Source organism: Hippocampus guttulatus, chromosome 12 (assembly GCF_054856545.1).
Source record: "Hippocampus guttulatus isolate MCC_2025c chromosome 12, RoL_Hgut_1.0, whole genome shotgun sequence".
In the NCBI taxonomy this organism is placed as follows: Eukaryota; Metazoa; Chordata; class Actinopteri; order Syngnathiformes; family Syngnathidae; genus Hippocampus; species Hippocampus guttulatus.
In genome coordinates, this window is record NC_141272.1 from 404800 (window position 1) to 419912 (window position 15113).

The following is a 15113-nucleotide window of genomic DNA, read 5'->3' on the forward strand; positions in this document are numbered from 1 at the left end:
CAATTCGTGTCTGGGGTGAACGCCGAGACGCTCGCCAAACCAGCCGCAACCGTAATTAACGGTCATGTAGCTTCTGCCAAGATGAACCAGTATGAGTGCCGCAACGCTGAGCTGAGAGGAGTGATGGCTTCATGAACAATCCCGTCTTTCTTATAGCGACTCCCGGTGGTCAAGGCGGGCACATCAGAAGACAAGCACCAAGACCTTTCCGTCGATGCGGGATGAAAAAAAAACGGCGTTTTTTTTTTTAAATGGAACAATCTTCATTTTTTTAACAAATTATTTTTTAATGACTAATATTTTTTTTTACTCATTAAAATTCAACATTTGTGCTGGCGTTTTAAGGAAGGCTGGAACAGAGGCACTTGCATTCATTTCAAAGGGAAAAGATGATTTGAGTCACGAGCGTGGTCACGTCATCCATTCAACTCGTATCTCAAGTCACCACTGTCGCGGGAACCCCCACATAGTCGCAGATCGGCTGGGAGAACTCGCGAGTTGCGGCCGTCGCGAGTCAAGGTCCCGCTCCGTCATCGAAGACATTTGGAACGATTGAAACGCTCTCGCCGTCGTCATAGAAACAAGGCCGCTCTCAAGTCAAGAAACCGCCGGACGGGAGGTCGGACATCTTCCTCAGCGTTCGGCCGCCGCTCGTCCGTTCGCCGGAGCCGAGCGCGCGGCCGCGGCCGAGCCGCTCCCGGAAGTCGTCGCAGAAGAGGAAGTAGATGAGCGGGTCCAGGCAGACGTTGAGGACGGACAGGGCGACGGTGGCGTCCTTCAGGTAGAAAAACGCCAGCCTGGCCCAGCAGCCGGCCGGCTTGAGCGCGGCGTACGGCAGGCGCACCAGGTGGTAGGGCACGAAACACACGCAGAAGACGCTCACCAGGGCCAGGATGTTCCGGCGGGACTTGAGCAGCTTGCGGGCGGCGGGGGACGCCGCCCGCCGCCGCTGCGCCGCCGCCAGCCTGCGGGAGGTGCTGCCGTAGAAGAAGAGCAGCGCCAGCAGGACCAGCAGGAAGACGGCGGCCGAGAAGCCGTGCACCGCCTCGGGAGAAAAGGGGAAAAGGCCGCTTAATGGCGGCCGCTCGGCCATCCGGGCCGCCGCCGTCGGACCCGTTTTCGCCGCGGCGGCGCTCGGTGAGCGCGCTGAAAACCCAAGGCTTCTCCGGAGGCCCGAGTAGGGGAGGGCGACTCTTGTCCGCAGATTGAAACAGCCATCCAATCGAGTGCCGAAGCTGCCGACCGAGCGAGCGAGCCCTCGAATCAATTGTCTCACCGACCGACTTACTCATCACTTAGCCAAGCGACCAGTTGACCAACTCAATCAATCGACTGATCGACCAGAAGCCGGTCGACCGACTCGGCAACTTGCCAAGCGGCTGACGGGCTCGTTTGGCCCGACACACGTTCAAACGCAGGGATGGCGATGGCTAGCGATGAAAAAGGCCGAAAGGGGCGCGGCCTGCACGGGGCCACCAATCACAACAAGACATCATACACGTCCAATCGCGGGGCTGTTTACAATCGGAAGATGGAAAGACTGACCGGGAGAGCTCGTGAAAACTCGACCGTAAGGTACCTGACCCCCCCCCCCCCCCATAAAATTTTCTCAACGGATTTAGACCATTCCCAAAAATGATCAATTTAAGAAATAAAACGGCGGATTTCCGCGTATCCGTGGAAAATTCCCATCCCTGAAATGCCAAACGGCAGCAAAAAAAAAAACTCAAACCGGCCCAACCTTGTAGAGGCGCTTGAGCGGTCCGCTTTGGAGGTCGTCGCAGCTCCCGACGACGGCGCCGGCGGGCGCGGGAGCCTCCGGAGCGAGCAGCGACAGGATGACGTAAGCGGCCGCCACGGCGAGGAGGACGAGCCACGTGGCCGCCGAGATGACGTGAGCCGCCCGCACCGATTGCAGCAGAGGAGTTCCCGGCGGGTGGACGATCTTCAGGTACCTGGCGGGGGCGGCCCGTTTGCTAAAGCGCCATTTTTGCTTTTCGCCGGCGCGAGACGTACCTGTGGGTGGCGATGTATCCCATGAACAGGATGCTGGCGTACATGTTGAGGTAGAAGGCCGGCGCGCCCAAGCCGCAGTAGTACCGGAGCGCCGGCCGCCAGGCGCCGGCGTGCCTGGCGATGCGGAAGGGAAGGCAAAGGCTCAGCAAGAAGTCGGCCGCCGCCAGGTTCTTCAGGTAGACGGTGACGCAGCCCGACGAGCGGACGCCCAGCAGGAACACCTTCAGCGTCAGGCCGTTCAGGAGCAGGCCCGTCTGCTTCGCACAAAGCCGAGCGAGCGCTTGACCACGCGAAAGAAAAGCGTGCGCATGCCATGTGCGGCGGACGTCGGCTTTGTGCGGAAGCCCGCTCGACAAACGGCGTCGAGCACTCGCACGACATGGTCCGACATGTGGTTTTGGACCACCCCGCGCGCTTCGGAAGAGTCTCACCAGGAAGAGCAGGCCGTAGACGGCGGCGAAGATGTGACGGCTCCAGGCGGAGGGCGGGGACCCGCACGTGGAAAAGCTCTCGTTGGAAGAGCGGTTGAAGACGCTCATGCCTGCGGATCCTCGGGAGGAGATGCGGAAGCTTCCGTGCGCTGCGCGACCAAGGCCGGGACCGACTGCAAGCGAGAGGAAGGAGAACGACGTTTCCGACAACCTTTGCGGACGGCTCCTCGTGAAAAGTCGCGGCTCGCGGACGGCAGCGGAGCGCGGAGGGGCCTTGACGTCCACTCCGAGTAAAAGGGACGGTCGCGTGCGGGAGCGCGGCAAGGCAACACCAATTGTCGCTTTTGAGGAAGTCATCGGCCACGACCCAAACGGATCGCTGCCGACGCCGCTCCTCAAAAGTAGCATTTGGTTCGGCGATGTTGGGTTAAAGGAATGATTTGGGATCGAAGCCAATTTTTGGGGGGGGGGGGGGGGGCAACCACTCCCGGGCTCTCCAAACAGGGACTGGAACGGACTCTGCTGCGTTTACTGACACGAGGAGGCCTCGGGAGCTCCAAACACGTCCAAACGATCCACAAACACCACAAAAGGGACCCGAGATGGGAACGTCGGCCTTCTTGCAGAAAAGACAAGAAAACGCCCATACGCTTCTTCCAAAATGCCACACACACACACACACACACCCAGACGGGGAGACGGGCTCGGCGGGAGCTTGTCAACTCACCTCCAGTAGCGCTCTGGACTGCTCGCCACTTCCTCTTGCGCCGCCGCCTGACCTGCTCCGGTGTGTGTTTGTCATTTGCATGACAAACACAGGCGCTTGCGGGCGGATCCCATTCAAGCGAGCGTGACTTTGTCTCGCTTATGGAGGTGTCGCAACTCTCGCAAGGGCCGAGCAAGCCACCCGAAAATGAGCCACGGCAGGACAAACCCGGGCCCGCTCTTCAGTCCACGGCAGAGCGCACGCGGACAACCGATCCACCGCTCACCGCCGACGGGCGCCATTTGCCGCGCACGCGAGCGACTTCCACATCCTTTTTCCCAATAATGTGGAAGTGGCGCCGTTTTCTGGACACTCCGACGCTTCGACATGAATCATGTATAGGAACTTAGCGTGGCTCAAAGTCAGAAAACGACAAGAGCGCTCGCCGGCAAAATCCACCCGAGCTCGACGTCGACCTCTGACAACGTCGAAGCCATCGCCGCCGCCCCTCACGATTGACGTTCGCGAAGGGAGGAAAAGCTTCACGTTCGAAAAACGACAACCAATCGCCAGCAAATGCTCTTTTCCCAGTAGGCGCAGGTGGGACGCCCGTGGGACCTTTGGTGGCGGTTGTCCACCGTTGAGCTTTTGCTACTCGCCCTTGCGCGAAGACGGCGGACTTTCTCGGGCGGGTTGGCGACGAGCCCGCTTCAAAGCGCCCGCTCCCTTCGGAGCGTTGCTTGTGCGCACTCACGCCGAAGCGGGCCAGTGAGCTCACGGTTTGTCCGATGGGCTCGCGGCAGAAGGGCTAGGAGGTGGTTGAGCTTCGAAAAAGAACTTTCAAAGCCTCCGCCCGCCCGCAACGGTTCATCGGTAAAAGACGTCACCGTTTCCGCCGACGACGAGGCGACGTTTTGACGGCACTGCCCTCTTTTGGCGAGGTAGCACAACTGCAGACGACAGATGCAGCGTTGCGCCCCAAGTGTCCGCGAGGGTGCGCTAAAGTGCGCTAAAAATGAACCGCGGCATGTGAAGACGACGATTGACTGCCGCGATTTTGGTTTGGGATGAACAACAAACGAGATGTGACCGTTCTAAGTTTAAAGCACTTTTATTTGTGCTTTCAAGTACAAATGAGAGAGACGCTATGATGCTCAAGTGGTCCCTTCTCTCTTCTCACCTTCCCTCGTCTCCATTGTTGCTCTCTCTCTTCGGGCCCTCTCCCGCTTCGCCGCCGGCCGCCCGTGTCGGGTTCCCGTCGAGCGCGGCCGCTTCCCGAGTTGCCGGCGACGGCGCCAAATGTTGCCGAGACCGGGCGCGGCGGCCCCCGTCCCTTGCCGCCAGCTTCCCCAGCAAAGACTCTCTGAACCTCCGGCACATGAGGAAGTAGATGACGGGATCCAGGCAGACGTTGACGGCGGACAGGAAGAGCGCGGCCTCCTTGGCCTGGAAGAGCAGGAAGCGCCGGCCCCGGTCGAAAGCCGACCCGGGCATCTGGCTGAGGGTGTAGGGCACGCGGCACACGTGGTAGGGCGCGAAGCAGACCAGGAAGACGGCCAGGAGGCAGAAGATGCTGCGGTTGGACTTGCGCCGCACGTCGCGGCGGCCGCGGCCGACGCGGCGGTAGGAGCGGTAGATGCGACGGGCGATGGAGGAGTAGCAGAAAGCCAGAACCAGCGCGGTGAGCCAGAACAGGCCCACGCCGAAGAAGGTGGACGCCCGGTGCCACCGCACCCCCAGCGGGCTTTTCAGCCCCACGCAGCGGCGAGACGGGTCCCGCTCGGCCGGCCGGCCGGCCAGCGCGGCGTTGGGCAGCGCGCACAGGGCGAGGAGGCCCCAGGCCAGCGGCGCCAGGACCCGGGCCCCGCCCGCGCTCCGCAGGACGCGGACCCACGCCCGGCCGGGGGGGGGGCGCGCGATCTTGACGTAGCGCTCCAGGCCGATGAGGCCCGTGAAGACGATGCCCGCGTACATGGACAGGTAGAAGAGCACCGACGTGTAGCGGCACGTCAGCGCCTGGAGCCGCCGGCCGCCCGGCCCCAGCTGCGCCGCCGCCCGGAAGGGGAAGGTGGCCAGCATCAGGAGGTCGGCCGCCACCATGTTCTTCAGGTACACCGCCAGGGCGCGGTCGCCGGGCACCCGGAAGAAGATCCGGGCGGCGGCGCCGTTGAGCGGCGCGCCCACCGCGAACGCCGCAAAGTAGAGCGAGGGCAGCACCCGCAGCGTCAACGCGCCGCTCACGTCCGACCGGTTGCCGGGGAGGTGGTCCGACTCGTTCAGAGGACCCATCCCTGAAAAGGCCGCACACCGAGCGCAGCGACGTCAAGGTCGCGACGAGTGCTTCCTTTATGCAAATAAAGTGACCGGTTTGTTTTAGGGGGAGAAGAAACATCAAACGTCCCCGAGTCAAGTTTTGCGAGCGAGAAAAGGAGCTTACTCACCGCATACGCGAAGAAAGAAAAGCCAAGCAGCCGTTCGTTGTCACTCTTCACGTTGCGAGATCTTCACTTTTGTCTTCGCCCCCCCCCCCCTCCCCCCCGGCGTTGTCCCATGTCCCTCCCACCCCCACACGGCGTCTCTCTCTCTCTCTCTCTCTCTCTCTCCAAGCCGATGTGCCAGCGTCGTGTTGGTCCTCTAGTCAAAAAGCAAAAAGCTTTGAGATGAAAGTTCATATCATGGAGTGATCAGATATTGTTTGTAAACATCATTTTTCAGATTTTTGGAGCGGAGCCGTATTGGAAGTGCGCAATTTACGGATGTCGGCAGATTGCAGCGGTGGACCGTGAGTGGTACTTACCAGTGGGAAAAAAAATGAAAGCCTGAAGTGTCTGTCACCGCTAATATTTTAGCTCGGATCAACGTCCAAAAAAAATCATGATTTTTTTTTTGTTGTTGTAACTTTACGTCGACAAATTTGTGAAGGCGAAGGAGTTTGCCGCACGTCTTTTGTCCCCGCGTTAGCTAGCCACCTTCTGCACGTTGGCCGCAAATCTCGGCGCGGGGGGGGGGGGCCTCCTCCGGGGGGTTTTCCGAGCCAAACGGGAACTTTTACACAATGCGCCGGCGCTTTGAAGTCTTTCCACCTGCCTGCGGAGGAGATAAGAGGAAGCGTTCCAGACCGAGCGCCGTTGTCACTCGCCGCGCAGGAGAATGGCAGGAAGGGGCGTCGAGCAAAGGCCGAGCGCTCGGCGGCGGCGGGAAGTCGAGCATCTCCGCTGAAACGACACGTGCGCACGTGCGCGGCGCCACTTGGGCCTTCCTTCGCGTGCGAGCGGAAATCTAAACAACGCAATGTTTGTTTGGATGAAACACCTTTGATGTTTGAATGCTTCTGCGCACGTTGTTCCGAAAGGAGCGAGGCGCCTCTTCTTCTCCTTTCGGCTTGTCGCTTTTCGGGGGTTGCCACAGCGAAGTCGTCAAGCCAAATTGCCTTTGCGTCTTACCATTTGGGCCCGTTCTACTGCCACTTCTTTTTTCTCACCTCGTCCTCTGCCGCTGCCGCTGTTGTTGTTGTCGAGCGACCTCCAACTGGGTCCCGAAGCGGCGACGCGGGTTCCTGCAAAGCCAGTTGTCGGCTGTTGACTGGGAACCGTTCGTAGTCCGAAGGCGCGCTCAAAAGCGCTTGGAGGTCGTTCCCGAGTTGGCCTGCTGCTGCTGCTCGGTGGCCACGTTGTCACGGCGTGCTCACGTTGCCCACTCGGCCATCGAGGCCTCCGTCTGTGCTCCATCCGGAAGCTTTTTTTTCCCCTTGCACAGCAGGTGGGGGGGGGGGGGGGGGGGTTGAGACGAGCCGAACTCGTCGATCTTTGTCACCTCTAGAACTTAGCCGACCATCTTTTGAGTCATACTTTGGGCTAAAACGATTTCAAACAGGTTCACGGTTCGACACGTTCGGGCCGACGGTTGTTGGAGCGGCCGCAAGAAAAAAAGAAGAGGGCACCTCAACGGACCTGAAAATTGGAAGGACGCGGTTTCGTTTCGGCAAAGAGAACCAATGTCACGCCGGTGTCAACGAGCCCAGTGTGTTAAGAGCACTCAACCGCTTTGCCGATGATCAGGCATGGAGTGATTCAAAAGTGAAGGCAAAGACGCGCGCGCGGCACTGCGGGCGATGACTTCCAAGTCCACGACGCAAATTCATTCGGAAACAATCAAAAGCGTGCCACGGATCCCGATGAAACTTCCACAATCGGCGAATTCCGGCCACTCGCCCTCAGATTTGAGCCGATCGCGCCTCCTGGTGGCTGCGCATATATTCACGGCGGGCGTGTCATTGGCTACGTGTGCAACTCGGTGAGTCACAAGATGTTTGCCGAAGTGCTCCGTTCATGACCAGGAGAGAGATATGGGAAAAATCAAGTGGCTTTTTTTTTCTAAGCCAAATTTAGGGGTTTTTTTTAGGGGGGGGGGCAGAAAAAAAAGCGTGCTCGCACTTGGTTCCAGGAATCCCTTTATTTGTTGGTTTATTTATTGCACAGCACAGAGGGAAAAACTCTTGTTACTTCCAAAAAAAGTCGAACGTGTGACACCCCACCTCGAAAAAAACAACACCACCAGACATGAATGTTATTTGGCCACTTGGAGGCAGCGAAATCAAACATTGGGTTCCCGCCCATTTGCACACATGGCTCCCTAGCGCCCCCCGCCGTTAGCAATGCAAGTAGTTGATGTCCACAATGGGGAGGGGCCATTGGAAAAAAAAAAACATTTGATTGACAGGCAGCATTGGCGACACGTTTTTGTTGTTGTTGTTGGTGTGGTAACCACGGCAACCAGACCGGAAGCAATTCCGGTCGGCTCCTCACGGTCACGCGCTGGTGAGACACGACCTGGGGCTGTGTGTGTGTGTGTGTGTGTGTGTGTGTGTGTCTTGACTTGCACGTCATTGTTCCTGCCCTGTCACACGGGCCGTCAGAAGCTGGTCTCGTTCATGTGCGGTTTGGGGCCGGTCGTCGGGGCGGCGGCAGCCGTGCCGACGGGGCTGTCCGCGCCCGGCGGACTTTCGGGTGACGCGGTGACGTCCGACGACGGGGAGGCGGCGCCGCGGCGCCCCGGGGCGAGCGTCTGCGAGCGCGTCGGGCCGGTAGCGGCGGACGGGGGGCCGGCGGGGGACGCGGGTGCGGCGGGCCCGCTTCGCGACGACGCGGGGGACGACGTCGGGGACGAAGGCGCCCCGGCGTGCGGGTGGCGAGGAGCGGGCGTCACGGAAAAGGCGGCGGGCGTCCTGGGGCCGAAGCGCGCCTCCGGCTCGCCGCGCACGGCCGGGCTCCGCCTCGTGCCCTCGGCGCCCCCCGCCGCCTCGGAGCCCTTGGCCAGCTCCTGGCAGCGCTCCACAAAGCTGCCCCTGCGCACCCACCCGCACTCGCGCTCGACCGAAGCGCCCCCCCGGGCCCGGCCGCACTCCGCCTGCCGGCGGGGGTGCGGGCTGGAGCCGGGGAGGCGCCGGGGTCCGTAGGCGGCGAGGGCGAGGGGGAGCGGCGGTCCCGAGGACGGGACCGGGTCTCGGGGGGACTTGGCGAGAGGGGCCGGGGGCGGAGCTTGGCGAGGGAGACTCCCGCAGAGGGAAGAGCCGCCTCCTCCTCTTCCTCCCCCCAAAGAGCAAGTTCGATCCGCACGGAGGCCTTCGCACAAACCTGAAGAAAGGCTGAAAGCGCGCATGCATGACATCGCCGTCGCGAGCGCGTGCCGTCCGAAACCGAGCGGCCGAGAGGGCGCCCGCGCGCGTACCTGCACGTGGACGTTCTGGGCGTGCTGTCAGGAGTTCTGGTGAGAGCCAGGTCACACTGGTCCAAGAGCTCCAGCAGCTCCTCCTCCGTCGGCCCGCCCAGCGCTGCAAGGCAAGCCGTCAGCCGGCCGCGGCAGAAGGGCGGCTCGCGACCCGCGACTCACCTCGGATGTCCACCTTGCCGGCGATCTCCATGGCGGTGGTGAGGTCCCACATCTGGATGCTGCCGTTGGCGTGGCCGCTGAACAGGTAGCGGCGAGGCCGCGAGCCGATCCGACTCGAGCCCTCGCACTCGTGCACCACGAACGCCGTGATGGACGTGCCGTCCACCGAGCGCACCTCGCACACCCTGATACGGACGCACACGTTGGCAAGAATCAACCTCCGTTGGACTTGTCCGAATCTTCGGAATCGCAGCCTCTCGGCTTGAACGTGTCCTCATATCTCATATAACATTGGCGCATTTCTGTCGTCCTCCCCCGAAGCAGCCGGCGACCGACGATCTTTGCGTTGAACCCAAGTCTTCGACTTTGACCGAATCATCCTTTACTTTACGCAACTGCCCGTTTGAAATCAGCTTTTAGAACTAAGGGCCGAAAATGAGAGCTTTTGTGGCGTTCGCTCATTGAAAGTAGTTGACGGATTCGCTCGAGAACAGCCGTACGTTAGCATGCGCACGAGCGCAGGCGGGCAGACGCAGCGCACCTAAACGGACGGACGGACGTACGGACGGACAGACAGACAGACCTCTTGCCGTTAGACGACAGTCTGACGTAGAGTTTGTCGGTGTCCGGGACCACCCTCTGGATGAAGACCTGCTGGTCGTCTCGCTCGCCGTACGGCCCTGACAACGCACGAAGTGGCGAGGGGTTACTGTGTTTGAGACACGGCTTTTTTTTTTTGGGGGGGGGGGGGGGGGGGGGGGGCTAGTGGCGCGGCCACACTAACCTATCTCCGTGCCGGCGCTGCAACCTCCCTGCCCGTCCACTTCGTCCAGGCTGAGGATCTTGAAGGAGGTGAGCGGCGTGGATCCCGGCTGGGTGGAGATCATCCCCCGGAAGCGGGTCACGGTCCAGGTGCGGACGTGGTTGTTGTCGGCGCAAACTGGCAGAGGCGCGACAACGGCGTTAGCGCGGAAGAGGAGAGGTCGACGCCCCCCCCCGGCGCGTTACCCGAGATGAGGTGCTTCTCGGACAGCATGATCTTGGTGACGGGGCTGCGGTGGACCGAGAAGGTTTGGAAGAGCTGCGGGCCCGAGCCCACCGTCTCCGGGTGCTGCACGATCACGCGCACCGCTCCGGAACTGGTCCCGTACGCGATCTCGATCCAGTTGCCGCTGTCGCCTGACGAGCACGACAAACGCGCCTATGTGACGATGCCGTTCGCTTGCGCCCTTCCGACATCCCTTTTTCCGTGTCCTGGATGTCTCGCTTGGAGCTCGCATGTTGCGCCGTCCACGTCACGCGGACCGCGCTTGCTAGTTGACATTTCACCTACTGCTACGACGTTAGCCCCGCGGAGGTCTCGCGCTCGGTTCGGGGGGGTTTGGGGGCGTACTAGTTCACGGACCTTCATCTGGATATGGAAAAATGCTGAAAAGTTTCTCCGTGAGCGGCCGTACTGGTTTTGGGTGTGAGGTAAACGCTGAGCGCGGTGATGGCGTCCTCCGTGGCGTCTCGATAAAGTTCCGTCACCAGCAGGTCGTTGTCCTTCATCCTCAGAGGAAACTTCTGAACGTCTGAAACAACAAGAGAGTCTTTCGAGGGGGGGGGCGGAGGCCGGAAAGAGTGAACGGTTGCGCAAGTGTGCACACCCTCTCATAAGTCGGGAGGCTTTTCACAATCGCGCATTCAAACTCCTGCGAAATAGGAGTCGGGGCCTCTGCCGAAGCCCAAATGGAGCTCGCTAGTTCCAGGAGGCTTTTGTTGACGGCACGAGCCGCGATCCGCAGAATTGTCGGGATGCCGCATGCGGCGCGAGTCGCGTACCGATGTAGTAGATGGAGCCGTTGTTGCATCCCAGGATGAGGAAAGAGCCGGCCGTGTCGTAGCTGCTGATGGGAACGACGTCCTGGTTCTGTTCAAGCGACACGGCAAAAATCTTCGGACCGATTCGCATTCAACACATTGCTAAACAGTCCATACGGAGCCCTCCCCCCACCGTCCAGGAACAGATGCGTCGTCTCTCCCTCCCTCTTCTTTTTGGAACATATGAACAACACGCGCGCGCGTCGCGCCTCGGCGGCCGCGGCATCGACCGCCGCTTATCCCGGCATCTCGTCCCCATGTCCTTTTTGTTGTTTTGATCGCTTGGCGTGTCACAAAAGCAAATCATACAAGTGTCAAAGTGGCCGTTCTGCTTAAGAGGATTGGTAAGGAAGAGAATGCGCTCTAGTCTTTCTGTCGACCGGCTCGCGCAATCCGGCAACCGTCTGGAAAGCGGCTGGCGGCCGGGTCGGGTGTTCGCGGTGTGCGCCCGCTCACCTGCCAGTGTTTGGTGACGGCGTTCCACACGCCCACCTTGCCGGTGTGACTGGTGGCGATCAGCTGGTTACCGACGAAGAACAGAGCCTCCGCCGGCACGTTGAGGCCGAAGACGCCTGGAAAGCACCGCGGCCCGACGTCAGGACCGACGCGGAAGACCTTGCGAGGAGGAGGAGGAGGCGGCGGCGGCGCTCGTCCTCACCGATCTCGTTCCCGTTGCCGTCCGGGCAGACGGACCAGAGGATGATCTCCGTTCCCGAGGCCACGGCCACCATCTTGTCGTTGTCCCCCAGGGAGCCGCCCATCACCTTGGCGTTGAGCGCCACCCGGTCGATCAGCCAGTCCAGGCGAGGAGAGGTGAACACCTGCTGCCACCCGGTGGACTCCTTCACCCTGAACGAAAATGAGCCAGTGAAAGGGGATGCCAGAGTAGGAGTGATGCGCTCCCTCTTTATCCGAGTAGCCGTCAAAAAGGCGCGCCGCAGCATTCTGGAGCGACTGGAGACGCTTGACGGAGGACCGGCCGACTCCAAAGTCAGCCGGCCGAGATGTGACGCGGGCGTGAATGAGTGATCTCAAAGTGCTCACCCGACAAAGGAGAGGCGCGACTTGAGACGTCGGTCCCATTTCAAATCACTGTCCACTTTAAGACCCGAGATGGAGACCGATGGCTTGGCAGAAGGAGCCAGGGGCCCCGAGGCCCCAGGATGGGATGGACAAGGGCCACTGGGGCCTAATAATACGACATTATTTGCTTTGAAAAAAATTGATCCCCAATGTCGTTTGAGCTGGTTCATAATATTGAAACCGCCGTTCACAGACACCAGCGAAAATGATCAACATCGGTCATTGCTCCCCCAAAAGCTCTAAAACGGCCACGCGTGTCTGATGGCAGCTTGCAATTAAGGGGGGGGGGAAGCACCCGGTGTCTGAAACCACTTGCGTTAAGATTTGCGCACCTGTAACACGCCACAAAGTGAGAGTAAGCCACTGCGATCCAGTTGTGATGGCCGCAGATGATGCGAACCAAGCCGGGATCCGATGACGGCCCTGCGCGAGACGCACAAAGTAGCAAGCGCCAGGCATTTGTTTTGCGCGCGGGGAGCGCGGCGGCCCCACCTGCGGGCGCTCTCTCCTCCGCCCTGGTCAGCACGCCCGAGTTGCCCAGGTTGGGCGGCATGGTGTTGCTGCGTCGCACCGGGGCCCTCTCGCCGGCCGCCGCCCGAGCCGCCGCGAACTGGGAGCCGGCCACGCTGTGACGGTTGCGGCGCTTGGCCGGGTGCGCTGCCGCACAAAGAGGAAGTCGGCACGCGCGGCCCCCGCCGGGGCCCTCCCGCCGAAACCGATGCGATTGACCCGACTCGCCGGCCCAAGAAAGGGAGCCTGCGATGTGTCGTTACGTAAACGCATTCGGTGGTGCTTTTCCTTCCTGATCTATAGCGTGCCGTCAACGTTCTGCGGTTGGGGGGGAAATCAAGGTTTCCGAATGTGAATTTGTTTTCAAACGAGAAAGCTGACGAATGATCACGTTTCATTTGGTTGTTGGGCTGGCCGGTCAATCCGAGCAACGACACCATATTTTTCCGCGGGCATCATTTCGCCACAAATTGAGCCAGATCCCCCGGAAAACGATCGGGCGAGCGAGTGTCCTGAAATTACCCGGCGGAGGCAGGTAGCCGTTGAACAGGACGTTTCCGCAGGAGGAGCGGTCCAACTCGTCACACAGCTGCAGCTTGCGCACTGAACACACAACAGGGACGCCGTGAGAGCAGCGAAGCAACGGGTTGTCCCAAAATAACCTTTGGGTGAAAAGATCGATTTCACGCCGAGCCGCGAGGCGCTCACCGAGAGGCGTGATCCCGTAGAACTCGGCCTCGTGCATGAGAAGGTGCACGCTGACGGAGCGCGGGTGCAGCTCTTTCGTGCGCAGGAAGTTGAGGATGGGCGCAAACAGGGAAGGATCTCTGTCGATGAAGATCTACAACCCAACGGCAGGCGTTGAATGCGCAGCACACACGCCAAATGCTGCCGCTAATTGACTTACAGCCCCGGTTTCATCCTTCAAGGTGGAGATGCGCCCGCTCAGGAGACTGAAATCAGACAGTCGCACGGTTGGAACAGTGACCTTCGCCTCGAGAATGAAGCCGGCCACAGTCGCGTTGCTTTCAGTTGGAACGATCGTGTCTTCAAAGCAGTCGGTCTCAAAATGAATTCAGCACCACGAAAACTATTTCGTCGCATTTTGTATTTATCTCTGTTGAACACAACGTTCCCAACTTCATCGGCATTTTATCACGGCCCACTGAGCATTTACAGGATCTAGAAACCCGGTCACATTGTTTTGTTTTGTTTTTGTTTGGGGGGAAGGGGTCATTGGAAATGAATATTTTATTGATTCATCTCTTGAAATGAATTGCTGAATAAGTACATTTGAAATACTAACATATTTGCATTTTTTTACAATACAATTAGCAGTTTTGTAATTAATTGGTAAATAATTGCTGGATGAATTAAAACTACATTTAAAAAATGGAATGAACTATTATTTTGCACACTTTTTTAAATCACGTGTGGCACGAGTTCTTTGATCACAATATTCTCACGGCTGGACTCCAATGTGAGATGGTGCGTTTGTTTTGTGCGCCCACCTGGAGAAAAAGGAGTCAGGAACCCAAGTGAGCGTCTGCCGGGAGGTGCTGAACCTGTAAAACAAACACATCCTTGACACGCAAATTGTGTTCGCGTGTGCATTTTGTTCCGTTAAACGCCAACCCGTGTCGAAGAGGCGCTTACGGAAGCGCCTCGTCGACCCGCGTTATGGCCTCAACTAACTCAATGACTCAAACGAACCATAATTCAACATCCTCGAAGACGTGTAGTCGAATGGACACTTGTTCGTTCGTCTTGACTGCGTCTATTTCATGTTCACAGTTCGCATTTCGCAGTGCTCCAATCCCCGCCTGAAGTTCCTTTCTCGGCCGAGTTTTTCTTGAGCTCTACGAATGTTTGTCACGCGGCGTTCTTATTCTGTTTTCGAGGAACAAAAATTCATGACCGATGATTTCCAAGTACGTACTTTTGGAAATATGGTGTGTACGTGAAGTCGTGGGACACTGCTGCCCGACGCCGCTCGATACAAGACGCTAGCCACGGCTAGCCGACACTTTGCTAAAAAAAAAGAAAAGTCGAATAATTCCCGCTCACCTTTTCCCACCCACGTTCAGGTGGATCAAGTCTCCACTTCTCGCCGTGTTGGACATCGTGCCGACACTTTCCATCGCCAATCACGACAAAAAACAACTCTTGGAATTCATGTTTTACGACCGAGTCAGTTCATGTCGTCGAATCCACTTCCGGGCTTGCGACGGAGCCTCCGGTGGGAGAGAAAACGCGAACTGGCAGTTTTGACTGGAGCGGGACTCGGGATTCCCAAAGCAGCTCAAAGTGCCGATTCAGAGCAGCGAAGGATGGGGGTTTAAAGTTGGGTTTTACACTCGGGGTGGGGTTTCAAGGTTGGCTTTTCAATTTGGGCTACGTTTCAAACTAGGGGTGGTTTTAGGAATTAGGATTTCAAGATGGGCTGAAGGTTTCAAAGTAGGATTTTCAACTAGGTTTTACATTGGGGTTAGGGATTCAAATATTTTGTAGGAATTCAAAGGGGGATGTTTGAAGTCGACTTTCCAAGTGGGGTTCGTGCTAAAAATGATGTGTTTTTAACAATGGAAATGATGTGGGTGTGTTCATGACATAAG

General features: G+C 58.9%; 3 protein-coding genes across 4 annotated transcripts; all 3 read right to left on the minus strand.

Annotated features, from left to right (window-relative positions):
• Positions 1–266: 266 nt before the first annotated feature.
• On the minus strand, positions 267–4053 carry LOC147196847 (P2Y purinoceptor 14-like). 2 transcript variants are annotated; one of them, XM_086126403.1, is made up of 5 exons: positions 3175–4053; positions 2448–2620; positions 2017–2270; positions 1742–1955; positions 267–1045 (listed from the first exon to the last, which is right to left on the minus strand). In XM_086126403.1, exons 2-5 carry the CDS (start codon positions 2553–2555, stop codon positions 593–595), a joined length of 1029 nt encoding a protein of 342 aa, XP_085982529.1. In that variant the 5' UTR covers positions 2556–2620; positions 3175–4053; the 3' UTR covers positions 267–592. The 2 variants fall into 2 exon arrangements, with proteins under 2 accessions (XP_085982529.1, XP_085982528.1); XM_086126402.1 differs by having other exon boundaries at positions 2017–2620.
• Positions 4054–4298: 245 nt separating this feature from the next.
• LOC147196848 (P2Y purinoceptor 14) lies at positions 4299–5660 on the minus strand. The gene is made up of 2 exons (XM_086125720.1): positions 5595–5660; positions 4299–5444 (listed from the first exon to the last, which is right to left on the minus strand). The coding sequence occupies exon 2, from the start codon at positions 5440–5442 to the stop codon at positions 4330–4332; it is 1113 nt and encodes a 370-aa protein (XP_085981846.1). The 5' UTR covers positions 5443–5444; positions 5595–5660; the 3' UTR covers positions 4299–4329.
• A 1926-nt stretch (positions 5661–7586) lies between these two features.
• On the minus strand, positions 7587–14739 carry shkbp1 (SH3KBP1 binding protein 1). The gene is made up of 17 exons (XM_086125872.1): positions 14566–14739; positions 14010–14063; positions 13406–13451; positions 13207–13339; positions 13021–13101; positions 12481–12645; positions 12321–12411; positions 11564–11754; positions 11362–11477; positions 10867–10954; positions 10500–10616; positions 10051–10221; positions 9827–9982; positions 9626–9722; positions 9043–9227; positions 8881–8983; positions 7587–8797 (listed from the first exon to the last, which is right to left on the minus strand). The coding sequence occupies exons 1-17, from the start codon at positions 14637–14639 to the stop codon at positions 8065–8067; spliced, it is 2601 nt and encodes an 866-aa protein (XP_085981998.1). The 5' UTR covers positions 14640–14739; the 3' UTR covers positions 7587–8064.
• Between the last annotated feature and the right edge of the window lie 374 nt (positions 14740–15113).

Bases quoted from the DNA above. Each gene is read 5' to 3' on its own strand.
- LOC147196848 (XM_086125720.1), bottom strand. From the start codon at position 5,442: ATGGGTCCTCTGAACGAGTCGGACCACCTCCCCGGCAACCGGTCGGAC.
- shkbp1 (XM_086125872.1), bottom strand. From the start codon at position 14,639: ATGGAAAGTGTCGGCACGATGTCCAACACGGCGAGAAGTGGAGACTTG. The intron at 9,983-10,050 runs GTAACGCGCCGG...CGCCTCTGCCAG, and splicing joins CGAGAAGCACCTCATCTCGG to TTTGCGCCGACAACAACCAC. The intron at 9,228-9,625 runs GTCTGTCTGTCT...CGTCCGTATCAG, and splicing joins CTGTCGTCTAACGGCAAGAG to GGTGTGCGAGGTGCGCTCGG.
- LOC147196847 (XM_086126402.1), bottom strand. From the start codon at position 2,555: ATGAGCGTCTTCAACCGCTCTTCCAACGAGAGCTTTTCCACGTGCGGG. The intron at 1,956-2,016 runs GTACGTCTCGCG...CGCCCCCGCCAG, and splicing joins GGATACATCGCCACCCACAG to GTACCTGAAGATCGTCCACC. The intron at 1,046-1,741 runs GTTGGGCCGGTT...TTTTCTCCCGAG, and splicing joins CGCTCAAGCGCCTCTACAAG to GCGGTGCACGGCTTCTCGGC.